Here is a 27105-nt window from a genome sequence, read left to right as displayed (position 1 = left end):
GCCCGGACTGGGTCAGTCTCTTGGTGGACCTTGTAGGCTTCTCCGGGGAGGTGTCAGTGGGCAGATGGGGGAGAACCCACCAGGCCCAGGCCGTGTTGTGGGGGCAGTCTTGGAGCTTTGTGTTGCCTACAAGCCAGAGCCATGCAGAGGCGTCTATGCTGGAGTCCTCTGGGTCCTGCCCAGGATTTCTGCCCCTCTGTCCCCTCCTGGCCACACTCACTACACGGTGTCACACAACGCCATTTCCCAGATGCCAAATGCTACACAATGAGTCACCCCGAACAAGTGGCTCTCCACAGCGCACACTGGGCTGCTCCAGTTTCTGCAGGTCAGGAGTTCAGGAAGGGCTCCCTGGGCAGTTCTGGCTTGGGGTCTTGTTGTGGGGCTGCAGTCAGATGACAGCTGGAGCTGCTGGGGGCTGGACAGGACTCCCCACCCCCACATAGGCTGGTGGGGCTTCCTCACAGCGTGGCGGCCCAGGGCTGGCGTTTCAGATTTTCCATTTACCTTAGAAGTCGCCTCTGTGTCACCTCTGCTGAACTTTATGAGCCAAAACAATCACAGCAGGCCAACCTATGTCAGGAGGGTGCATAGATCCTATTGTTCAACTGGGGGGACGTCATGGGACCTGCTGTCGTGATTTAAAACCCTCACAGCTGCCGGCTCTCCTATCCAACAACACCCGTCGCCAGACGGGTTTGCGGTATCTGGATGTCACCTCGCTTTGGTCCAACCCCTTCATTTATGATTCCTACTTTTATTTTTGAGCTCAGGTGCAGAGATTTGAGTGAACTATATCCTTCAATTCACTGTACATTTGTCAGCATGGATTCACGCAGCGGCTCTCATTCATTCATTCTTTTCTCCTGTCCCTGTATCCTGTTCTTATTTTGTGCCTCACTTTCTCTAGACAACCATTCTATCCTATTCTATTTGTATGTGTGCTTATAAGTATATGTTTTAACTGCTACGTGTTGCATAGCATATTTCTCCTTTTCTGCATCCTCTTCTTCTCGCTGTGTTTCTGAGATCCCCAAGTGCTGTAATGCATACATCTTGTGTCTTTTCTGCTTAAAATGAGTAGAGAGATGTGTCCAGGGTCACACAGCTGACCTGGGCTGAGCTCGGACCAGAGCAGACCCAGTGTCACACTGGTGTTTCCACGGGTCGCCGCCCCAGCTCCTGCAATGGTTTGAAATGAAGTTTTAAAAAAAATACTTGTGAGTCTGGGGCCTAGATCGCATTGCCAGGGCTCCTGGTTCTCCCCCGCAGTGACCACTGTCCCTGTCCTCTCCTGCAGGTCCCAGCTATGGGAGCCCGCGCCCGGCTCATGCCAACATGAACGCCAACGCGGCCGCAGGGCTGGCGCCCGAGCACATCCCCACGCCAGGGGCCGCCCTGTCCTGGCAGGCCGCCATCGACGCGGCCCGGCAGGCCAAGCTGATGGGCAGTGCTGGCAACGCGACCATCTCCACGGTCAGCTCCACGCAGCGGAAGCGGCAGCAGTACGGGAAGCCCAAGAAGCAGGGCAGCACGACGGCCACCCGCCCGCCCCGCGCCCTGCTCTGCCTGACCCTAAAGAACCCCATCCGGAGGGCCTGCATCAGCATCGTCGAGTGGAAGTATCCTTTGGCCTCAGTTGTGTGGCCTGTGGTGGGTTGTTCTCAGACCACTGGGTCGGTCACTGGGCATGGTTGGAATGCAGAGTTCTAGCCCCTCCCCAGCCTTGAGTCAGAGCCTCTGGGGACGGGGCCAGAGTCCCCAGAGGCTGCACAGCCAGCTCCATGGGTATTGTTCTGTACATAAAAGCAGTGTTTAAGGAAACAAGACTAAGGGGTTGTTTCTCCTCGCTTGCCGGGCTGAGCTTGCTCAGGCTCACTCAGTGTGGGTTGACATGTCACCTCCTCCTGATCTATGGGCTGGCACAGCCGTGTGACCTCCCCGTGAGGTTGGAGGAGTCCATCAGTGTTCCTTGCGGGGTTGGGATGAAGCGCAGGTGTCTGAGCTCTGCCCGGGCCTGGCTGAACTCTCCAGGTGCAGCTGGGTTGGGACCCACCAGCCTGGGGAGTGACGCAGACCCCGTGTCTGCACAGAACCTGGTGGGCGCAGGCTGCAGAGGACGAGGCTTTGAAGGGCTGGGCTTTCACGGAGCAATCCTGCCCAGGATTCGTGGGGTGAGGGAGATGGGAAGGCCCTTGAGGGTGAGTGCGTGTGCCCCCGACTTTCCTGGTGAGGACACGGAGCCTGCAGGGTGGTACAGACAGGACTAGAACCCTGGACTCAGTGCTAGGCGTTTTCCTAGGAAGAAGCTACTCGGGCAAGCCTGCCACGTCTCCCAGGGTTCAGGACGGGTGTTAGGTTTCATTGACGACTTTCCATGGAAAGATTTCTAAGTTTTGGGAGTGGATGAAAGGTATAAGGAGATGACTCGAGAGAGAAGACCATTTCTGTTTAGCAAGAAATGTTTGTTCTGTCAAACCCTGAGCCCCTTAAGTCCCAAATCACTTGAGAGGAGGTGGCCTAAGCGCGGCACAGCTGCAGAACTGGGCAGGGGGTCCCGGGGCCGAGGTGTTCACTGCCTGGGTCAGAGGCTTGGATCTGTGGGTCCCCGTCGGGCTGCTGTCAGCACCGCTTGGTCAGGGCTGTGAAGGGGTGGCTGGGCCATGTGTCCAGGGTGGGGCAGGGGGCCTGGAGGAGCTGCACTCGCTCTAACCACACCAGAGGTTCAGATCCAGGTGCCCTGAACTCACATCTCCGCTTCCTTTTCCCTGTGAGTCCAGAGTTTAAGAGAAAGGCATTGGTGGGGGGGCGGGGCGGTGGTGGCGGTTTGCAGGAGGTCAGGAGAAGGTCAACAGTTCAGTGGGGTCCCAAGGGGACCCGACCTGAGCCTAAACTCCCAGCTCACAGTGGGCATCAGAGCAGGAGGCACCTGGACTCAGCTGTCACCCACCTGTGGGGAGGGGACAGGTTGATATGTGAGGCCTGGCTCTTGTCCTGGTTGCGGAGGGGAGCCCCAGGGTAGATGATGGGGACAAAGATGCCCAGCCTGGGCTGAGTGGGGACAGGGCGAGAGGGAGGAGGCCATGTGGGAGGGGGCCTGAAAGAGCCGATTTCCTAAAAACACTTAGGGTGGGACTTCCCTGGCGGTCCAGTGGTTAAGACTTCACCTTCCGACATAGGTGGTATGGGTTCGATCCTTGGTCAGGGAACTAAGATCCCACGTGCCTCCCAGCGAAAAAGACACAAACCCATAAAGTGGAAGCAATGTGCAACAAATTCAATAAAGACTTGAAAAATGGTCCACCAAAAAAGTTCCCACAAAACTTTTGCAACGACAATTGCTTGGGATGATTTCAGAGTGGATCAGTGCAAAAGACTCCTGACAAATTCAGACTTCAGAGCCAGACTTTCTGGTCCGACCCCATCCTACCCCAGCGAGGTGACTCTGGGCAAGTTGATGCATCCTGTCACCTTCTGTGTCTCACTTCCCCCATTTAGGAATGGGATGACAACTGCCCACCACGCTGCGGTTTGAGCAAGGCGGTCAGAGCAGGGCCTGAGGGGGCAAGCCTTCGGTCAGCATCAGCCCCCAGCCTTCCTCCCACCAGCATCCCAACTCCCCACGCATCCCTGGCCAGCTCAAAGGCAGCAAGATGATGGAAAAGATGAGTCAGGAGCTCTGGTTCAGACCTGACTCTGCTATTTGCCAGCTCGGCCCTGGGAGACGCTGCTTTATTTTCTGTTTGTCCAGTGGGGAGGCTGGGCACCCATTGCAGGTCTTCTCAATGGCAAGGTGACACAAAGACTGACCGTGTTTAGGGGGCATGCTAGGTGAGCAGATGACCAGCTCCGCCCTCAGGGCCAAGGGACCCACCCGTAGGCAGCACAGTGTCCAGGGGGCCCTGAACTGGAGGATCACCAATTCCTTCCAGGCCCCAAGCTGCCCTGAGAACTCAGATCCTGGGACGTCCATGGCAAAGGAGTGGACAGTGGACTCTGCGGGCAGGGGTTTGGGTTCTGGCCTGGCAGGTCAATGCCTGCTGTGGGTCTTGGGAGTTTCTCTGGCTCCCTGGGCCTCAGGGGTTTGGACCAGGCCATCTCCAAGGCCTCTGTCTGCTTCAGGACTGCGAGCTCTGCGAGCCCAGGCTTCCCTGGAGATGGAGGCGGCCCCTGCCTCCAGGAATGGCTGCCTTCTTTCTCATCCTCCCCTGGTGAGGCTCCAAAGACTGGGCTGGAAACGTGGCTGTACTGGGGAGGAGGGAAGATGGGGCTGGAAGAGCATGAGCTGGGCCCTTCCTCTGAAGTGCCCCCACTCCCCACCCCATGGCCTTCCATCAAGAGTGCAGGGCAGAAGGTGTATGGTCACAGTTGCTCATTTTTGCATCTGCCTGATATTTTGATGCAGAGATCCAGGCACAGGGACCTCCTTGAGGGTTGGGGAGTGAAGCTTGGCTTATCCCCACGCCCTCCAAACCCCAGCACAACCCACAGCAAGTCAGGAGACCCTGGGACACAGGCCGCCCCACCCCCACCCACGAAAGCAGGACCTGAGTAGATGGAAGAGACCCCTGCACCCAGCTGCTGCCCCCAACCCGCACAGCTCATGCTACCCTGCTGCTGGGGTCCAGAGCCCCTGGCCACCTTCAGGCTCTCTGGAAGCTGTCAGAGAATAAGGATGAAGAAAAAAAAAGAGACTCTGAACTTCAACTTAAAAGATTGAAAGTATTATCTCCAAATTTCGCTGGAGAGTCAAAGTCAAGTCTCTGCCTTGAGCCTCCCAGAGTCTGCCTGTTTCAAGCCAAGCCTCGTCGGGCCCCCAGTGCAGGCGGGCGAGCCCGCGGGCAGGGCGGCCCAGGAAGGGGTGGGCGGGGGCGAGTCCGGGCACACATGAGAGAAAATGAAGTCCAGTGCAATCTAAATAAATAAAAGAAGGGAAAAAAGTTTTAGAAATCTGTGTTTACTCTGGCACGCGACTGGCCTCCACTGCTTTTGACATATTAGGAAAAATTTTGGCGGGGCCCCATTAGAAGCACTTAAAAAGGCATATGTTTCTTTTCAGAACACAAGGGGCTTGGAATGTATTGTTTAAACAAAATTCTTATGGATCTCCGATTCATTTAAATATATATATATATATGTGTGTGTGTGTGTGTGTGTTTCACTGGTGCTTCCCGTGGCATTAATTCCTTAACTCCCTCTTCCCAGGCCATTTGAAATCATTATTTTACTGACTATTTTTGCCAATTGTGTGGCCTTAGCGATCTATATTCCCTTCCCAGAGGACGACTCCAACGCCACGAATTCCAACCTGGTAAGTGCACCGCCGTGTGCCTGCCTCTGCACAATGGCAGTGGGGGCTAAGCTTGGACCACGTGGATTTGAGCTGGAACATGCTTGATGTTACAAAAGCCGGCCGAGCTTGGATGTCAAGGCCTCTTTATTCACATCAGCACCTGTCTTATCTCGGCCTGTTGTAAGAAAGACTGTTGCGGTCAGGCAGTTGGGAGCAGGATGCACACGAGTGTGAGTTCTGGGCAGTGGCCCGTGGGTGCTCTCTCCACCCGCATACCGGAAGGGCAGGTGTCTGCTGGAATGAGTGTGCCTTCTGGATCCTCCGTCGTGTTTGCTCCCAGGGCCGTCATTCCACTGAGGGGGCTTTGCTCAGGTGATTCGTAGGCTCGGTGCTCGAGAAGTAATTTCTAGGAAGCTTGTAGGAAAGTTTGCTTTTGCAGCCAAGATGGACTATTTAGTTAAGAAGGTTTTATGCTCTTGGGAAAGGCGGCTTTCCATCTGGATGGTCGGGAGGCCAGTGCTGGCAGTTTGGGGTTAGAACGTGTCCATGGAAAAAGCGTGGAGAGTGTTTACTTTGTGCTGAGCCTGAAGTCATCACAAAGTCGTCTGGGCACAGAGGGGGCTGTGGAATGCAGCTGGCCCGACCAGGCGCCCCGGGATCCTGGGCCGCCCGCCGGCTGTGGGGGAAGTCCTGCCTCTCCCCTCCCCTGCCAGGACTCCAGAGCTTCTCACGTGACCCCACAAAGTGCATCTCCCGGGTCGTTGGCAGCTTCCTGTAGTTAGTGACAGAGGACAGTTGGTGGTTGTTTCTGGAAGAAACAGGAGAGTACCAGGGCCTCCTTCTCCTGTCGCCAGCCTCTCTTGATATCACGGGGTAATCAATTCTTGTGCTTTTTAGTCTTTGACATTTTCTTGGGCCCCTGCAGCTAGTGTGTCTGATGCCTGTTTGGACTTTGCAACCTTTGCCTGGTTGTCTCAGGGAGCCTGAGCTGTGTGTGGGGTCAGGCTCCAGAGTTGGCTGGCAAGCTGAGCGATGACATGGCAAGCAGAGCCCAAGTCCACGTGGCCTGCCGAGGTGCGACCTTGTGTCAGCAGGCAGGAGCTCTTTGCTGTGTCAAAAGAAACACGCCAGGGGTGTCCCAGAGGCCCCCGGAAAAAGCAGGGCCTTCCTTGGTGCCACTTCTTCTCCCAGTGTCATGTCACATAACCGCACCCCCCAAACCCCACCCTCCGTGAAACTCTACAGCCTCTCAGTTAATCTGCAACTTAGAAAAAGACTCTGAGGCCTGTTTGGCAGCCAGTGAGGCTTTGGGTCGACTCTGGGCCAAGGCTCAGAGGAGGCTGCTGTCATCTTAGGTCCCAGGGATGGCCCCTCACCCAGAGTCCATGAGGGTGGGGGGTGTACAGGTGGGCGCTCTGGGTGGCTGAGAGCTGCTGGCCCCTCCTCACGCTGGGCTGGAGAGCAAGCGGTCCTAGGATGTCCTCCGGGCTGGAGCAGAGGGACCATGGTTTTAAAATCACTCCACAGGGTGATGGACAAGCTCTGAAACTAGGCAGTGGTGATGGTCATACAACTGTATGTAAGTTGTACCCTCACAATGGGCAGATTTCCTGGTATGTAAGTTGTACCTCAGTAAAACTGCTGTGAGTAAAGGGCGACCCCCGCAAGCCCAAGCTAGTCCAGGCTGCACCACTGGTCCATCTTCCATCTTCCCCCATGAGGGTGAGCCTATGTGGTGGAGGGGAAGCGGTAGGGGTCAGCCAGGACTTGGGGGACCTTACACTAGGAATCGGGGTATACCAGAGAATGTGGGGGCTGAGAGGGGGTTCTAGTTGCTAAGGCAGTTGCTGCCTCTCTAAAGCTCTGGGTTGGGCAGTGACTGTAAAGTAGGGGAATGTGCCCGGATGACGGAGAGTTTCCTCCAGCCTAAATATATATACAGAGACACACACACACATATACACAGGTACACACAGTCACACATATATCAGACACAGACACACATACATGTACACAGACATACACAGTCACACATATACACACATAGACTCACAGACACACACACACACACAGAGACACACATATACACACACACACACACACATGTGCACAGACACACACAGTCACACAGATACACAGATACACTCACAGACACACACACACATACACACATACATGTACACACACAGTCACACATCTACATCATATACACAGACACAGGCACATATACACACAGTCACACTATACACAGATACTCACAATCACACATATACAGACACAGACATGCATACATGTACACACACAGTCACACAGATACACACATAGACACATACACAGATGCATGCATATACACACAGGCACACATACATGTACACAGACACACAGTCACACATATATACACAGTCACACATATACACGGACACATGTACATGTACACAGACACACAGAGACACACACCTACACAGACACACATTTTGAGAATTCCTCTCATTGGGTGAGGGTGGGGCAAGAGATGCCTTCAGCCGGGAGGTCAGCTTTAAGGGGCCGGGATGAGGGGCAGTGACTGAGGAGCCTGTGGACGGAGCAGGAGGAGACTGCAGCGTGCAGGTGTCAGGCGGGACTCCAGAGACACTTCCTGCTGGGCGAGGCGGGGAGGACTGAAGGAGCCCCAGGCCCGGCTCTGAGCATCTGTGGCAGGTGCAGGGGAGGGCTGGGGCAGGTGGACAGGAGGCGCCACGGGGCCACCAGGGAGGTTCCGCCTGAGAGTCAGAGGGAGATGGCGAGAGCCAAGTCTTCCAGGCTCGAGAAAGAGATTTAAATCCATTGGAGACGGCGGAGGGTGGTTCACACTCACCTGGCTGGCAGCTCCAGGCTGACAGTGCGGAGAGGGGGCTGGGGCGCCGGGCGGAGCGGGGGCCTTGGTCATGTCTGTAGCCTCTGGAACCCTGAAGCAGGGATGCGTGCGGCTCTTTGTGGAGCTTTGAGGACCAAAGCTGCCCCCTTGTCCCTCCAGAATGTGGCCCCCAAATCACTGAAGGGCCCCTGAAAGGAAGCTTGACAACCTCTCATGACTCTCGTGGCTTTTTTAGAACAAGAAACTGTAGTCGCCGAGTCCTGCTCAGAGACGGAGGCGATACTGCACGTACAGCAGAGGGCCTGGCACCTCAGAGCCTGTGGGTCCCTCAGGTGGGGGAGCAGCTACAGTGTGAGCCCGCAGGGCTCAGAGTCCATGGGTTTAACTCGCCCCCCTGGCACCCCTGCTGCTGGGCATCATGGGCTGCTTTTTGGGAAAAGCAACCCAAATGTTTGCCCTCTTGCGAGTGGGGCCCTGTCAGCTTGCCCTCTCCCCATGGCTCTCTGTAGGGTCCAGACAGAAAGACACAAGTCAGCTGCCCAGAGATGTGTCCTCTGTCGGGTCCAAGAATAACTCACTTAGCAAAGACCCTCACTGTCCAGAAGGAGGGGGTCCCCCTGACACCTGCGGGCCCACAGCCGCCCTCCTGCTCTCGACCTCCTTCCTTCCTTCTGCCCAGCTCCTTCCCCCTGCAACCTGCTTGATACAACCCCCGTTTATTTTCCTAGCACTTTGCTTTTTTTCTCTTTCCAGGAGATGAAAAGTGTTTCAGTATGGAATTTTTTTTAAAGGTCTTTTTCTCATTATTTAAGTAAAAGCCTGTTTGTTTTATGCTCCATCTAACATACACCATTGCACCTAAATCCGTCATCTTTGTTATCTTTTCCTGGTGCTAGTGGAGCAGAAGGAAATGTGAACGGGCCCGTGACATGGCACTGCTTTCCGCATTATTCACAGCCTTGTAGCTGGCAGTGTGACTTGCCACACAGAGCATCCTGTAGAAATAGTGTGTGAACCCCCCCATGCCCTCGCAGGGGGCCGCTGCCCTACAGGTAAATTGGACGACGTCTCCTGAGCTCTGTTGCTGGCAGGGTGGACTCATCGTGTGTGGAAAACTCCCAGCTCCCAACAGACCCTGAAGTCGGCTCAGACTTGGATTGGGTTGGAACATTAAGAGAATATATTTGGCGACTGACCTTGTGCAGACAACAGAGCTGTGTTGGGCTTTCTGAAGCCAGAACCAGGTAGTTCCAGAGGGGCGAGGGACAGAGGAGAGGCCAGAGGAGGAAACATGGGGGCTGGGGCCGGGGGAATGGGCTCAGCAGAAGGGCCCAAGTGTCGGGGAGAAGGCAGGCCTTTCCAGTTTCCCATTTATGCTGTGAGATGGGGTGGCCCCGACTGGCTGTAAGGATGGCAAGCTCAGGCCTGGGGGCCATCAAGGTGCCAGCAGAGGCTGTGTGTGCTGGTCGGAGAGCTCACAGCCCAAGCCTGGGGTCCTCTGTCTGGTCCTGGATGCAGGTCCCACAGGGCCCTTTGGGAGAGCTTTTGTGGGCAACGAGACACACAGGCTCTTGGTTTCTGGAACCCTCACCCACAGAGGATATCTGGGCTGCCCACTCGCAGGTCTCATCACACAGGGAGAGAGGCAGAGAGGCCTCAGGGCTAAAGAAGGGTCCCTGAGGGACAGCCCCCCACCACAACTCACCCTGCAGGGACCATGTTTGGAACAACCCCAGTCCCTGCTGGTCAGCTCGGGAGCCAGGTCTTGCCCGAGCCTGTGGGGTCCCCTTCCAGGCTGCACTGGGCTGAGGATACCCCATGGTCTGTATTTAGGATGCGTCAGGGTGTGTGTTTGGGAAGCAAGCAGAGATGTGGGCTCAGGCCCCGGTCCTCCTGCAGTAAGCTGAGCCCTCTTGCACCGTCAGGTCTTCTAGAAGGCGAGATGTTTCTGTGGGGCTTGCATGCATCCGGTAGATGAGAGTCGGGGTTGGCGTGTGGTCCCCAGGCGTGGGAAACCCACGGACAGGTGATGGCAGGTGGCCCGCATCGCAGCTGGTCTTGTCTGTGGGTGCTCAAGGTGGGGGTGTAGACGGGGTGACTCGGGGCTCAGCCCAGCTCCTAACCAGGGCCTCAGGGAGACGCTTCACTGAGGCAACCCACCCCCCAACCCCAGCCCTGCCCTGGGGTCTGCTGAGTTGGTCTGGGTGGGACCCGGTGTAGCTACAGCCTATGAGCCATTCTGGAGCCAGGCCTGCAGCGCTGACCCAGGGAGAGAGGGACTAACCCAGGTGAGGGACAGGGGGGCGCTCCCCTCAGTCACTGAACCTTTCTGTTTGTGCCTCTTCCGGCAGGTGGGGCCGGGAGACCTGCTTAGTCATAACAATTCCCTTTTGCAAGTGACCAGCAGGCGCCGGTGCTCTGCAAACACTGCTTCTAATCCCCACTACAGCAAACGGTCACGTCTTTTTACTTGTTTACTTCAGGGTGGAGAATTCATCCCAGGAAGCTGCTCTGTCCCCAGTGCCTTGGGCAGGGACTGGCACCTGCCAGGCTCTTGATAAATATTTGTTGAGTGAGTGGACGGGGAGTGGACGGAGCCTGCCAGATGGCGTCCTTTTAGTTCAGAGAAGCGAAGTGACAGGTGAGGGGGGCCAAGTGTCACGTGGACTCACATGTGGGGGTAGTGGCCCCTGTTCCCCTGAACGTGCAGGACTGTGAGCGTAGGAGGGGGTGGGAAGAATCCTCAGAGATAAAGCGCCCGTCCCCACACCTCGCCCTGCCCGTGGCAGCATTAACTGGTGTTTTAAAAAATCAACTAGGTTCTGTTGCAAAATAAAAATGGTAAATGCTGGGGTAAGCAGGGTTGCACAGATGACTGTCGTAGGACGTGGCATCTCTAACTCAGTAGTAATGTCTTAGTTCCATTTGCAGACACCGAAGTGTTGTGTGGGTCAGGGTGATTAGGGCATCGCAGTGACCCTGTGAGGGTCACCCTCACAGTGACCCTGTGAGGCCTCCTGTCATCCCATTTCACAGATGAGGACACTGGCTCTCAGAGAAGGGACATGGTCTGCCCTGGAAACGCAAGCATCAGGGTGTGGATGCGGGCACATGTCCTCAGCCGTCAGGAGACAGCTGCCTTGTGTGCTCATCAGGCAGGGGGTTCCCTGGACCAGGCAGAGGGTGCCACCCCACCTCCCCATCACAAATGGCGCATGTTTAGAAACACCTGCAGCGTAGGAAGCTTGTCCTGAGGACTAGGCCTTTGGAAGAGAGGCTGGGCCGTGCAGGGAGGCCAGGGTGGCTGGGTGGCTGCCCTGGGGACCAGGCATCTCCAGTTGTGGTGAGTGCTCCTGGACGGAGCCCTGAGTGCAGGGGCTCCTCCTCCCCACAGTTTCAGAGACAGGCACTGCCTGCTGCCCACTTGCCAGCAGCCAAAGCTTTGAAGTCTAAGCGTGTGACACCCCTTGCTCCATTTTTATCCACCTGCGTTTGTTCGGGGGGAAAACGCTCCCTACGTACACTCACACTCTACGTGCTCCCTACGTACACTCACACTCTATGTGATGGAAGCCCTTCTTGCACCCAGCTCCTTTGAATTTAAATATATTTGAGGAAAGCCTTTCTCGAATATAAAATCCAAACCCCTGGATCCTTCAAAGGAAATTCTGAACAGGTTGCGTCGTTTCTTGGGACTGTGGTGCCCTTGGACGTGTCAAGGGTTGATCCTGCTGTCAGGCCGTCAGGAGGGTGGGGGACTCTCTGGGTCCCCGCAGCTGGGGTCTGGAGCAGCCCTATGGGATTCCTAGGGACCCCGGCAGCTGCAGGCACCTGTCTGCTGGGTGCTGGCCCTCACTGTGGGCTGCCCACTCCATAGGCTTAGTGCTGGGTCAGCAGGTCCCACGGTGTGTGCGTGGGAGGAGCTCATTGTGATAAAGTGTCTTCCCGTAATTTGTTGGTCTGATAACCTTGATTCTGGCTTCTTAGGAGCCTTGCTCCTAGTCGCCCATGGGCAGCAGGGGCAGTGAGGGGCTGAACGTAGGCATCTGAGATTCTAAGATGATTAACAAAGGCCCTGAAAGCAGTGATGTGTGTGAACTGGGGTGGAAAACCGATAGAAGAGGTTTTCGTGGAGAAACTGCTCTTGAGTGAAACCTGAAGCCTGTGGGTAGTCAGCTAGACTGATGGTGGGAGGAGCAAGATTCCAAGTCAGAAGAGGAGACAGGACTCCACACAGAAGGTACAGCTTTGACATGTAAACACAGCTTCCCGGAGCCCAGTCTAGGACCATTCTTGGGCTGATGGGAATTCATTCACCAAAAGTCCTTACTGGGCGCCTGCTGTATACGGCACAGCCCCACTTAAGGCAGATGACCTTGTGAGGCATCATTTTAAGGGAGAGAGGTCACAGCACCTAATTAAAAAATGAATTATTCAATTGTAATTGACCTCTAAAATATTGACATTTGGGTATGAGACTACGTTTGTTGTAAGTTAATATTCTACTTATGCTACTAAAAGAACAAAGCCCAAACTAATGATTGCTCACTGGCCTGGAAGGAAGGACTATATCACAAAATCTCTTAAACCGTGATTGAAAAAAAATGTTCTAGGGTTGATGGTGGGATTTTTAATCCTGCCGAAATTTAACCCCTAAATCATGGAACTTGAGGCTTGCAGTGTCAGACGGATGAGGGGTGAGGAGGAAGAGACAGGTGTGGCTGCTAGAAGGATGGTCACACCTGTCCTCAGGTACAAGGAGGGGGTTCCCGGAGGCCAGAGCGGAGCAGAACTGAGCAGACCTCTCTGCCACTTTGTGGAAACTGTTCAGCAGCAAACTCAATTATACGCAAAAAGTTTCTGCATTTTCAGGGTGCCTTACTGTTGGGAAGATGCTGTCTGATGTCATTTCTTACCTCTCAAGACAACTTGAAATCCACAGGTGCCAAAGTCATCTTTTTCTCCCTATAGCCAGGCATTTTTAGTAAATGTTAATGTTTGTAACAAAAAAATTTCATAGTCATTTTTATCCTTCTGTAATCAGGAGGATTACTGCCCGAATTTTTTTTAATGGGATTGTGCATTACTTCAGCAAACTCTGGGAGACAGTGGAGGAGAGGGAAGCCTGGTGTGCTGTAGTCCATGGGGTCAAAAAGACTTGGACATGACTGAGCGACTGAATGACAACAACATTCATTATTTATTTTTTGGCCACACCATGCACCATGTGGGGTCTAGTTCCCTGACCAGGCATGGAACCCAGGCATCGTGCACTGGGACTTAACCACTGGGCCACCAAGGAAGTCCCTCCGAATAATTGTTTTCTTTTCCTTTTCTCCAAGGTAGGCATCTTGAGTTGGGCCTTTTGGAGAAAAATAATAAAACTTTTTGTCTACTCTGGTGGCCTTTGCCTGTGTTGGAACTGTTTCATCTCAAACATCTGTAATTTTGTAAATGGAGTCAGCTTCTCTCAAACGTGCAGGTGAATCTGTCATCTGCTGGCTCCTTGCAGATGGCACGTTCGTTCGTGCGATGTGCATCTGACGTGAGGGTTCCTGACGGCATCCTTAGGCAACCTTGGGGCGGGAAATCCAGATCTGGGCCCTGCAGACTTGGCTTTCTTGGTGTCTGGCCTCCACTGACGTTCTGTGCTGCGAACGCTTCCCAGAAACGTTGCCTCCTTGCGGTGAGCATTCGGTCATTGCCATTGGCTTGTTCCTGAGAAGACAAGAAGGTGAGATGGTGGAGAGAAAAGTGGAAGGGGGCTCAGGGTTCCCAGAAGAAATGGGAAAGGAGCAGAGCTGAGGAGAGAAACCACATCTCAGGACAGAGGAATCTAAACGAAGTTGTGAAGCACCATGGCTGACCAGCAAGAGAGGAGACGCAGATTACAGACTGAAGGGAGAGAGACATTGACCGCCTTCCCAGGCCTTTTGGAGGCGTCTGTGGGGCTTCCCTGGTGGCTTAGATGGTAAAGAATCTGCCCTCAATGTGGAAACCCTGGGTCGGGGTTTGCAGAATCAAAGAATCAAACCCTTAGTGTTTGATTCCTGGGTCGGGAAGATCCCCTGGAGAAGGGAATGGCGACGCACTCCAGTATTCTTGCCTGGGAAATCCCATGGACAGAGAAGCCTGGTGGGCTACAGTCCATGGGGTCACAAAGAGTCAAACATGACTGAGAGACTAACACTTTCGCTTTTTTTCCACTTTGAGTAATTAAACAGGCAGCAGGCTTTCTCCCAGGTGAGTCATTGTGAAAAATTCACCCTGAACACCCAGGTTTCCGTGTTCTTGATTCCCAGGCCTCAGATTACCATGTCAGTTGTGGGGGGCCCCTTGGAAAGAAGATGCCACAGTACATGTGGGCACAGTTTGGAGGATGCTGGGGGAGGGGTACATTTGTGCAGCTCCTAGGGCTTTTTGTTGTTTGTATGTTCACATGCCTACATACACTTACACACACACTTATATGAAGCCTGTCAAATTTTTCAAAACTTTCCGGAGGAATTAGCATCATAAAATCATAAAGAAATCTCCGAAGGGCCTTTAGAACTGAGAGAGGAGGGAGGCAGCCCACATACATCACGCTGAAGGAAACCCATCACCCGCACAGCCCCAGAGATCTCAGGGAAATCTCTCATGAAATGAACTGCCTGCTGCCCGACAGCCTCCAGGAAGCATCAGCTCTGCCTTCATCCTAAAGTATTGCATTGAGAGGACCTGCCACGGAGACGCTGATCCCACTTACGGGCACTGGGACTCGAGTGTCATCTAACCGCTGCTCTCGTATTAGCCCTGCCATTCCCGTAGGCGTGTTTACCCAGACTCTCCACAGCCAGGCCAGGGCTCTGCTTTTCAGGGGTGTGTTCCAGTCCCTGTGTTCTGAGTCACGTCTCCCTTTAATCAGACTAACAATGGGTACCACTGTTGTAATTCTGGAACAGGTGTCCCGTCCCAGGGACCCAGATGTTGACCACACTTCTACAGCTCTGCAGTGTCCAGCTCTTGTGTGCAAACAGTGAAGTGGGTTCAGAGGCAAGGTGACCAAGCCAGGGCCACCCGGGGGAGGATGCGGTGAAGCGAGGGCGTGAGGCATGCTCCGTGTAACTCTGAGTGCTTGTTCTCTCCAGTGTGTGAAGGGTTTGCTACCACCTCCCTGAGATGTGTTCCCAAAGGGGCCTGAAAGGGGAGAGCGTGTGTGTCTGAGCCCAGCAGTGACTCTCCCCGCCCTTGGTCACGGGGCAGCCGTGTCCGTGGGGCTCAGAGCTTGGCCCCCATCTGGACCATCCCTGAAGCTTGTTCTTGGCCTCTCCAGGGGAGATGCCATAGAGCACTTGCTTTTCTGGGGTCCTCTGGGGGGTGGTGATTCAAGTCTGGAAGGGTGCGGTCTTGGCATCCACCTGAGCAGCAGCAGAAATCTCACCAATGATGTTTGGGGTTTGTGTGGAATAAACTCATCAACTGATGGGTTTGCTGGACATTCAAGCGTCTGAGGCTGAGGAGGAAAGGGTGGCTCTGGGCCGTGCGGGGACTGTGTGCTTTGTTCTCCGGACCCTGCAGAAGCACTCAGAGGAACACACATGTTCAGACACCTGTGGGCTGGGGAGCATCTGTCCCAGGCTCTGGGCCAGGAGAGAGGAGACAGCCCTGGTGAACACATGGAATGTCACAGTCCTTTCTCCTGGGCCCGCTTAGAAAGCCCAAAATGCATTTAACATTTCCATCGTAAGACTTCTCTCTGCTGATGGCATTTGGAAAGCTGGCCTCTAGGAAAAGCCCAGCGTAGGAATCTCCTGGGAGCAGCGAGCAGACTGTTGCTTTTTCCTGACTTCCAGCAAGATCTTAATTTTTCCTGACTGTTTATGCACCTTCCACCACACCAGAAAGCTTCTGGGATCAGGGCTGCTCTTGGGGAAGAGGAATGGCCCGAGGGGCAAGGGCAGAGGCTGGTGTCTGCTGAGAGCAGCAGGTAGGACCTGGACTTGGGAGGCTGAGCCCCCAGGGCGTGGCAGGTCCAGGCTGGGGTGTGGCGGGTCCAGGCAGGTCCAGGCTCTGGTCCAAGAGCCTGATGGGTTTCCTTGATCTCATCACAAAGCCTTTCATCGTTGATGATGCACTTTGAGTTCACTCTTGGGAGAATGACTTGGGAGAGCAGTGGTAACTGCTCCCCCAGGGCAGGTGCCAAGGGCCTGAGGCAGTCTTGTCCTAGTGTGCCAACATTGGTTTTGGTTTGGCTCTCACGCCTGAGTTCACTGTTGATCTGTCTTGGATGATGAAGGGATTGGAGGGGTAGGAACCGACTCAGATTCCACTGGGTTCCACTGAGCCCACGTGCTCTGTTCAGAGCAGCCTCTACAGATGGTGTGGCAGGAATCAAGTTTATCAATCAGTGGAACTAAAGGAAAAACTGGAAGCTCATCACGTCGAATTCCCTGACTTTATAAGGAAACTGAGACTAAGTAAGATTTTGCTCGGGTCTAAATGACATGGAAGTCACCTGTGCCTTAACCAGCGCTGGGTCCCACGGCCCTCCGTGTTGGGTGACTGGAGGGCTGTGGTCCACCTGCATCCTCTCAGTGTCGGGAAGTGAGACAGATCAACCCTGGGAGGAAGATGAAGCCGCGGGGGGTTAGTTCCAGAGAAAACAGTTTTGGGGTCCACCCACCCGACCTGCTCCACGTGGCCCAGGCCAGCAGAGTGAAGGGCGGAAGGGAGCCTCACTACTCATCTGAATTTGGTCATAAATTTCCATGTCTTGTGAGTCAATGGAGGACTTGGCCCCCTTCGTGCTAGCTGCGTTGGTTGGCCCTGAAACACCCTCTGGCTGCTTGCCTGAGGACAGGCCCTCATTCCAGGGAGTGGTGAGCCCCAGCACGGCTGTGGAGAGGCACTCTGCCTGTGCGACTCTCCAGGTTAGGATGGAGGCTCCTTTTGAAAAAATTGTGGTGAAACATTAAAAAAAAAAAATACCCTTTTACCCATTTTGGAGCGTATATATGTACCATGTTGCCTGGGTGGCTGTAAGGACACACGCAGTCATGTGACCGTCACCACCCTGGTCTCCAGGACTCTGCCATCTCCCCAGATGGACACTCTCTCCCCATAAGCACGGCCCCTCCCCTCCCCCAGGCCTGGCCCCCACAAACCTCCAACTGTCTGTCTGTGGTTCCTCAGAATGGAATCACTAACCCCCTACGGCTTCATCTTGTGTCTGGATGCCCCCATCTAAGGTGGGAGGAGGTGGATGGATGCCCTGCCAGGAAGGACCAGGGACTGTGTTCCCTGGGGATGTGAGGGCTTCAGGCTTGGTTCTGCTTCTCCCCCCCAGGGTGGGGTGCAGCCCATGCTGGACTGTCCCCTGTCCCGGGGCAGGGGTGGGAAGCAGTCTGTGCTGGACTGTCCCACCTTCTCATCCCATTTTCCTTCCAGGGAGTGAGGTGGGGCTGGTGCCCATCGTCTTTGTGGGTAGGCATAGACCATGAGTAAGACAGTTTGGGAACATACTTGGCAAACAGGGAATATTCACTGTCTCAGAAGAGCTGAGTAATCACTGGGCCCCTCCAAGGTCCACCACTTCAGCTGTCCTCTCTGCATCTTCAGATGGTCCCTGCCTCCCAAGATGCTGGGCAGAAGTTCTTCTAAATTAAAGAAAAAAGGAATACTCTGCCTTCCCCCAGGGATGCTCCTGAGCACTCTTCTCCGTCCAGGGATGTTTTCCTCGTAAAACCCTACAACATGCCTCCCTGGAGGGTGTTCCTGTAGGTTCTCCGTTTGAGAGTCTTGGTTCTTCCTGACAACTGGAGGCTTAGTTACCTCCCCCATTGACAGGCTGGACTGAACAATCAATTGAGCCATCCTCCTGGCCAGGCTGCCATCGGGGGCTGGAGACAGGAGTGGATGGGGCAGGTGGGTACAGAACGCATCTCAGGGCCACACTGACCACGTCCGGGCGGCGAGGAGTCAGAGCAGGAAGGCGAGCGTGGCTGTGACAGACTCCTGGAAGGACCTTATTTTCCAGCTGGGAGCCCGGGTTTGATTCTGGAGTTGGTGTTTTCTATTGTGGCTGTGATGCCCTGGATCCACTGGGCAGAGGGGTCTCAGGCAGGGTCACAGAGGGTCCCCGAGGTTCCCACACAGGAGAAACCAAAACCAGCAGATCCCACCCCCTGGGGCCCCAGCCCTCCCCCGCCCCTCAGCCTGGGAGATCCATCCAGAGTCTAGCTCACTCTGTGCTGTTTCCTCACAAGAGAGTTTGCTTTACAATTATTCATTAATCTGTAAAAATACGTTTTATGCACTCTTCTGAATCGATGTTATGTTTTATAAAAATAGAATAAAGTGATATGGTAATGAGGGAAAAAGCACAGCAGTTTAGAAATTGTGATTGAATGCCCTCCTCCCAAACCATGCTGAAATTATGGTGAAGGAATCTTTAAAAAATGCATAAACCGCAGAGATAAAATGAATGGAAAAGAAGACAACAGCAACCATATGTGTGTGTGTATACACGTGTGTATATCTGAGGGTATTCTCATTTGTTCATTTTTGTGTTTGAAATATTCTTTGATGTCTTATTAATGCCATGGTCCTTAACAACCAAACAGCTGCAGCCAGCCACATCATGGAGTTTGGCTTTCCAACACTTTTGTGGAGGCCTCCCAGGTTGAGACGATCCCCTGGAGAAGGGAATGGCTCCCCACTCCAATATTCTTGCCTGGAGAATCCCCTGGACAGAGTAGCCTGACGGGCTGCAGTCCATGGGGTTGCAAAGAGTTGGACATGACTGAGCGACTTTTTTCACTTTCACCTTCCCAGGTCTTCTAGTTTCTGTTATATTTTTCAGCCCCAGGGAAGTTGATGGTGATCAGCACACAGAGCCCCGACCAGGTCTTTCTCTGTAGACACATCACAGTTGGATGTGAGCATACACGTGTCGCTTAACTCAGCTCTGATGGGTGCAGGCGGCTTCAGCACCTCTTTTAAAGCAGCGTTAATGTCCGCTGCACCACAGAAGCAATGCCTTCCTAGGCCCTGGTGGTGGGTGAAGGTCGGAGCTGAATCCAGAGCTCGCTGGAGAGGCCCTACCTCAGTGCAACCCAGCCTGCCTCCATGCAACCCAGACTGAGACAGGTGCTTTGTCCTCTATTGACGACCAAGGAGACACTCTTTGGATGGGGGCATGGCTGGCACAACCCAGGAAATGATGGCTGAGACTCCCCAGTGGTCCCTCACTTGCTCTCACAGTGCAGCCTCCAGTCCTCTCTAGGCTAGAGATCTGAACATCCCCCAGCATCTTTCAGGCTGGCAGAGGCAGCTAGCCTGGAGAAGAAAGCCCTGAGGACACGTGAGGGTCCACCCTGCAGGACCACTCAGCCCCGCCCCCCCACCCCCAGCTGACAAGCCCACTCACCACCCCTGTCAATTTTCTCTAGTTTCGCTCTTAAATATAATCAGTCAATTAAGGACACCTCAATATTTGGAAGTCCCTTAAAGTGAAAATAGAAAGCAAAGCAAACAAGCAAAGGATGGATATTTAAAACAGAATATGAAAGGAGAAACCTTAAAAAAAAAACCCAAACCACCAACAGCATCCTTTTCTGTCTTTAGAGAGATGCAACAAGATGCTACTTCCCTGAGACAGAAACTGATTTCTGTGCAAAAGGAATATTCACGAAACAAAAAGGAACTCTTGGAAATTAAAAATGTTGTAGCTGAGGGCTATGAATCATTGAAAAACAAAATTAATGAATCTCCAGAGAAGCAGGGCGAAAAAATCAGAGCTGGAAATTAGGAGGGAGAAAATATGACAGTGAGATGACCAGTCCAAGAAGTACAGCCTCTGAGAGCTTGAAGTTCCAGAAGGAGGTAACGGAATATGCACTGAGGGGTGGCTCTCAGGGATACGGGCCAGAACACTGCCTACAACTTAAGGGCGTCAGCGCCCTACTCTGTGAGCAGGGCCCACAGAGCGCCCACACAGATGGGCACATCACTGTGAACATATCAAGAAAGTGGGGGCAATTGGACAGTCTTACCAGTTTCTCGAGAGAAAAAAGTACGTTACAAAGGATCAGGAATCGGCCTGGTTTCAGGTGTTTCATGAGAAGCAGGACGACAGGCAGTGCCCTCAAAATCCTGAAGGAACAGGATTTCCAGTTATGAATTTTATACTCAACCAAATTATCGCCCAAGCAACAAGTAGAACAAAGACATTTTCAGGTGAATGAAAACCTCAACAACAACAAAAACAGCTAAAAGAAAAACCCCAAACCAAAACCAAGTTAGCGCCGATGCTGCAAAGCTACTGGAGGAAGTTCTCCATAATGAAGTGGGATTAAACCAAGGGAAACATGGGATTCAGGAAACACAGAATCCAGCTCAGAGAAAGGCAAAGAGCATCTGTGAAGGGGGTCCCTTCCTAGTGTAGAATCAGACACTGATCCCAACAAATTCCCATGCTATTCAGGATGCTGGAGAAGGATTAGAGAGATAAATCCTCGCTTCTCATATTGGGAAAGAAGTTAAAACTTGATAAGAAGTTATAGAAGCACATGATTTAAAAATATGGAATTAACTACCCAAAGATACAGCTAAGAAGCTGAAAGTGGTGTGTATTAGGGAGGAGAAAATAGGGCAGTCAGGAAGAAAACTGTGTATTCATTTGTCTTTGTTTGCTTTGCAATGAGCCTTTGAGAGCTATTTGACTTTAAACTATGTGGATGTACAATAGATAAGAATGAAAATTGGAAGAACCCCCCAGCTTGTTGCTGAGAGTGGGGATCCCTAGAGTCCTATACTGTTCATTCTTTTACTCAACACCTCTCTTCCGGATCCTCTGTAACGTGCCAGGCATGGTGGCAATTTCTTTCTTCAGAGTTGGTCAGTCTTTTCACTGCTCCCGTCTGGACAGTCCTGCTGGCGGCCTGTCCCTCCCCTCTGTCCCTGGATCTCTGCAGGGTGAGGCTGCAGCTCTCACGTAGCGTCCAGAGAGTCAGGCTTGCCTCCTTTCTTCTCTTGAACGGCAGGTTATCAGGGGTGATGTATTTTGCTTTTTCTTCTGAAGGGAAGAAGCAGGTCCCAGCCACACATTCCTGGGATGGATGCGATGTTCTGACCTGTGCTCTCCCTGCCTCCATCCTCCATGTTGACCAATTCTTCACCTCCTGCTTCCCCAGAGCACCCCGTAGTGCAGGCAGAAAAGGGCCATTAGGGAAGGCCCACAGGAGCCCTCATGGTCCCGATATTTACACTTTTGCTCCCTGAAATCTCATTAGTTGAGACCCAATTCTTTGAGTTTGAAATTTAAGGAAAGTGCAAATGAGTCTAAGAGGAAAAGTACCCTGAGCCACTCTTGTGGTCATTTCCAGCCTGGCGTCCTCACACTCTAGCAGCTCATAAAGGGCATAATGATGGCTCTTGTTAATATTTCAACACTCCTAATGGAAACTGCCCATTATTCCAGATAAGTATAAAGAATCACTAAAACATCAGGGTTCTGTGGTCTCGGCGGACAGAGCCTGAGCGGACCCGGCATGGCCGCTCCATGCAGACAAGGGGCCCGGATTTGTGGCCGTCTGTCTCCGATGAGAAACGGGAGGGGAGATTGGAGTCACCGGTGCCGTGTGTTTGGTTGACAAAACCCTGGCAGAGGCACTGCTGGGTGGTGGGACACGGAAGTGGTCTTCGGGAGAGAAGAGTGGGGGTCACCTCATGCTCCTTCCTCAGGGGATTTGTGGCTGGCAGGGCCGAGGGCAGAGGAGGGAGCGTGGGGCTGAAGACCTGCAGATCTGAGTCATCGCTGGCCAAGGGCAGTGCAAGGGGCCTTAGTGTCACCTCTCCTCACAACTAAGACCCCATTACTTGGCCTGGTTGCAGCAGAGATAAATTCTCTAAGGTGATCAGGGCCAGAGAGGATGGAAGCCTCGTGATGTGAAAAATGATGGAGCTGGTGGCCTCCTTCTTGCCCCGCACGAGTCCTGGCTCCATCCAGACACAGCCAGTCGCTGGGCGGGGACAGGGGTGGCCGAGGATGCTGCTGGCAGCTATGGCTGTGCTCGGGCTCCCTGTGGTTCTGGCTTCCGAGCCCAGAGCGGAGGAAGCCTCTCTGGAGACTGTGCGAATCTTTGCTGGTCAGTTTCCTGGCTGGTGACTCAGGGGTGGAAATGGCTTGGGGATTTTTGTTTTTGTTTTGTTTTCTTTGGAATCCGGCACTGGATAAATACACTTGGACTGTGGGGCTGTGGGGCCTCCGCCACCACGCCCTGTGACATCCTCTGATCTTGTGTCTCCAGCCAGATTGAGAGGCGGCTGACCTCTGTGTGTGTATCAGTTTCTCATCTATAAAAAAGGGCTACTCATGCCTTCCTGCAGGTCTGCTGCAATAGGGCTTTTGGGGCTCAAGTTCAGTTTCACTGAACCTGTCCACCCTTCCTCCTTCCTAGGCTCTCACAGGAAGGGTCTTACTTCCAAGGAGCGAGATCCGGATGAGCGGTGACTGCCTCCTTCCAGAGCCCGGCAAGGTCCCGAAAGGCCCCCTCTCACTGGGGATCCCGGTTTCCTCCCACCATGTCCCAACCAGGCTCTGAGGAGCAGTGTGAGAGCCCATGTGTGCAGCAGGATGGCGCTGCTCACCCCGCTCCATGGAGAGACAAGCCCTGGGCCCCACCCAGTGTGCTCCACATGGAGGCTGGGAGCGCGAGAGGAGGCTGGAGGAAGTGAAACAAAAACCAAACGTGAGAGGAGAGGGCTTGTCTTTGTGGCCATTTAACCCTGCCTGTGGCATCAGTCCCCGAATGCAGCCAACTAGCTAGTCACTCATCTCTTGTTGTTCAGTGGCTAAGTCGTGTCTGTCTCCTCGTGACCCCGTGGACTGCAGCACGCCAGGCTTCCCTGTCCTTCACTATCTCCCAGAGTTTGCTCAAGCTCATGTCTATTGAGGCGGTGATGCCATCCAACCATCTCATCCTCCGTCATCCCCTTTTCCTCCTGCCTTCAATCTTTCCCAACATCAGGGCCTTTTCCAATGAGTTGGCCCTTTACGTCAGGCGACCAAAATCTTGGAGCTTCCGTTTCAGCATGAGTCCTTCCAATGAATATCTAGGGTTGGTTTCCTTTAGGATTGACTGGTTTGATCTCCCTACTTTCCAAGGGACCCTCTAGAGTCTTCTCCAGCACCACAGTTCGAAAGCATTAGTTCTTCGGTGCTCAGCCTTATTTATGGTCCAACTCTCACATCTGTACATGATGACTACTGGAAAAACCATAGCTTTGACTATATGTACCTTTGTTGGCAAAGTGATGTCTCTGCTTTTTAATGTGCTGTCTAGGTTTGTGGGGAGCCCTAGAAATGCGATGAGAGTGCCTGGCATTATAGCAGAGGAGGAAACAAGAGGACTGGGGTGGGGGAGGGATCACTCTCCTGGGAGGAGAGTTGGAAATGATGACGCTAGAACCCCTGGCTCACTGACCGGCTTGGGGGAGGGACCTCTCAGAGGGGAGCTCTTGTCTTTAGCAGGGCTCTGCCATGCCCAGAGTGGACGTCCATGCTGACATAAAGTTTCCCTGCCTGTGCTTTTGGGGACCACTTTCTTCAGGACCAGCACAAAGCAAATAATCTTAAGCACCGTCATTAAAACTAGAAACATTTCTGTCCTTCGCTTGCCTCACATGGGCCTGGAAAACCCATGAATGTGCCTTCCACATTTAAAAATATGACCACTGAAATTTGTGCAGTGCTTTAAGTTTACAATGATTTCCTCATATACCATTTGAGCCTCCTAAGAGCCTGTGACCTGTCGGTGGTGGTCTGAGTGTCCTCACTAGAGACGAGAAGACATGTTCACCCAGCAAGTGCTTGGCAGGACAGGACGCGGTCCTCATGTCCACATCTGGACTCCTTTCTGTAACCTCTAAGCTTCTTCTGCCCTCTGTCCCGGGCCTGTTACAAGCCTGGCCATATTCTCATTGCTTCCACATGGAAGGCGTCCTGTGCACCTTCTTCCGTCTTCCAACGGGGCAGGGAAAACGGCTTTCAGCTTTGGTGAAGGTTCCCAGAGAAGTAGGTTCCAGAAATGTCTTCGAGTCTGGCCCAGGTGCCAGCAGAATCTGGCCAGTGCGTTTGCCACGCTGAGTCAGGCTGTTCCCCTGGCCCCAGACTTTGGGAGGATGTTGCAATGACTCTGGCAGCCCCGTGCGTCTCCCTCGGCCGCGCAGGCATTCCAGTGATGATGATGGCTTGTTGGGGTCACGGCCCTGGTACAAAGCATGGCTATTTGTGGCTGATGGAAAACATAACTGGAGCCACCTGCTTGCAGGGCTGGCTTCTCAGGCTCTGGGGCTGGAACCAGCTGGAGGGAGATGTTCAGCCAGGCCCACTGGTTTCTCCTTCCTGCTAGGGACCTGGAAGATCCATCTCTTTGTCTGTCCTCTTCCTCCCTGGAGTCTCATTGCTTCCTTTCTGGAGTCTCCATGCCCACGTGCTCAGGTCCCCACTGTGGTTGCTCACAGTCGCTCATGAGAGGGTTCAATCCCCCCTCGTGCTGTTTTTGGACATCTTTGCTCACGGTTATCCTAGCTGCATTTCTTGGGGCCAGACGCAGAGTCTGCCTTGTCCTTCCTCTGTCTCCCCATGCCTGGGTGGTGGGCACGACTGAGTGATCATAGATTGGTCTTGATGAAATGTGGCAGGGGTTACAGGCCACGTACAGCTCTGGGGGCCCAGGGACACGGTTTTGTTACCTGGAAGAATTCCCCACCTCCCTGGGTTTCTGTCCTTTCTCATGAGATGGAAGAGGTGAACAGATGATCTCAAAGGCCCAGACCTGAAGTTCTAGGACCAGTGATGGATCTGCCAAGAGCCTCCTGGCTGTGGCTGCATGCATACCCAGTACTGTAGCCCCTTGGGATGTCTTTGGCTTGTCATTGGCATCTGTGACTTGGCTGCATGGAACTTTAAAAAAAGATCCTCTTTTTATCTCAGAGGGAGGTCCCGGCGAAAACGGGAGAACATTGAGGAGTGTTTAAAAGTGGAGACTTGGAGTATTCCTGCCTGGAAAATTCCATGGACAGAGGAGCCTGTCGGATTCCAGTCCATGGGGTTGCAAAGAGCCGGATACCACTGAACATGCACACTTGCACTTGGAGTCAGACAAGCCTGAAAAAATCCTAGTTCCATCATTTATAGGTGTGTGGTCTTGAGCAGGTTACCTCTGTAAACACCACCTTCTCATAAGAAATAGAGTTCACAAGACCAGCCTCTCCAGGAGAGGGAGTTAAGGGAGATGAAGCAGGTGTGGGGCACACACAGCTCAGTAAACAAAGGCGTGAATAATACTTCTTGCAATTGGGAAGCAAAGGGTACGTATTCTAATCCTTCCGTGAGCACATTCTCTCTGTACACTCTTGGTTGTACTTTAAGACGATGCCTTTATCATTTTAATAAGCAGTATAATGATTTGCAGAGAATCATTTCGGTTCTAATAGGAACACTAGCAGTACTAATGATGCACGATGGTGTTTGAATAGAGTCCCGTAATTTATGGAATTGGAGAGACTTACAAAAGCATGCGCTGACTCTCTGGAGTCTCAGATTTCTGGTGAGTGATTCAAACAGATGACTCTTCCTGCCAGCGCAAATAAATCAACTGTAAACCTTTGCTTTTCAACCAAATTGTGGAAAATGGAACAAATTCAATGATGAAAAACTATTCGAATGAGACAATTCATTCTTGAGGGGATTTACTAACAGGAGATTCTCCAGTTTGTAATTGACCTACCAAAAGCAACAGACCACAATCATATATGCTCTTTTTTTCTTTTCCCAGTTCTGGGTTTAAGTAACTGGAGCTTCTCAAATATTAAAATTGGAGGGTAGCTCAGTGATCCAAGCAACAGAGACTGAAAAAGACTTTGGGCATAAATCAAAACTTTCTGTGTTGCCCCTGGATGCTGGGAAAGTCACTTAATACCTTGGATATTTCGTCTTACCAACTGCAACATCGGCATGATGAACATGACCTGGATTTAGAGAGTGTTAGTGGGGAAATTAAATGCTAAATGATTCCTTTCTGTTTAAGTGGAAAAAAAAAAACCTATGTTGAGTATTACCTTTCAGTCTGATGTGTATATGTGTGTGTGTGTTAGCCTGAAGTTCAAGTATTTGCAAAGATTTCCAGCACACTCTGACTTTCAGAAACAAAGAAAAGAGTTTGATCAAAATAATGTGTCTTCGTTGGGTGAGCTAGATTTGGACTTCCAGATTGCTCATGTTTTATCTTGACGATTTACGTTTAGCTGAGTTTCAACATTCGCTCTCAGAGTCAGAGAGAATTCCAGAAGATAAAGGAGAACCAGAATGCCAAATGTCAGTGAAGCCTCAGCGAGCAGAAGGAAGTAATGGAAGTGGCGTACCTGGCAGAGAGCATGTGGCTCATGGGGGAACAGCTTCAAAGTGTCTTCTGTCAATTAATCCCTTTGGCATTCCAGCTCTGGTTCCTCAGAGGTGGATTATCACGAGGAGCTATGTTACATCAGCCCGCAAGCCATGGTCCCACTCCCATCAGGCCCAGCATGCATTCTGTATTGTTGGGATGCTGGGCTTTGGAGCCACGTTTGCCCATATCCACGGCTTGCCCCACTCTCAGCAGTCCCATCAGGGGCAGGGCGATGCGTCTGCTCTCATCTGTGGGGCTGACTCTCTGTCACACCCCTTTGGGAGGTGAGAGGAGCCCAGGCGGGATGGGGCGTGACATGTGCTTGGGTTATACGTGGGTGAGCTGACAAATTCTGTGTCGGACTTTGGTGTTTACTTAGGATTTTCATGGTGGGTAGACACACTGTTTCCATTCAAAATGCCTCATTAAATTCTAAGTGAGATACCTGCTGCTGCTGCTGCTAAGTTGCTTCAGTCGCGTCCGACTCTGTGCGACCCTATAGACGGCAGCCCACCAGGCTCCCCCGT

The 27105-nt window shown here is 52.8% G+C and overlaps 1 protein-coding gene across 3 annotated transcripts in view; it reads left to right on the top strand.

The window, feature by feature from the left end:
* CACNA1C (calcium voltage-gated channel subunit alpha1 C) overlaps positions 1-27105 on the top strand; it is a 459271-nt gene that overhangs the window by 116263 nt on the left and 315903 nt on the right. For all 3 annotated transcript variants that reach the window (XM_055567708.1, XM_055567698.1, XM_055567691.1), the window contains exons 2-3: positions 1301-1622; positions 5206-5311. In XM_055567708.1, coding sequence (XP_055423683.1) covers positions 1301-1622; positions 5206-5311 — 428 coding nt within the window. The remainder of the gene's footprint in view (positions 1-1300; positions 1623-5205; positions 5312-27105) is intronic.

This window comes from Bubalus kerabau, chromosome 1 (assembly GCF_029407905.1).
Source record: "Bubalus kerabau isolate K-KA32 ecotype Philippines breed swamp buffalo chromosome 1, PCC_UOA_SB_1v2, whole genome shotgun sequence".
NCBI lineage: Eukaryota > Metazoa > Chordata > Mammalia > Artiodactyla > Bovidae > Bubalus > Bubalus kerabau.
The sequence above is the reverse complement of the archived record's forward strand: the minus strand, read 5'-3'. Positions and strand labels throughout refer to the sequence as shown.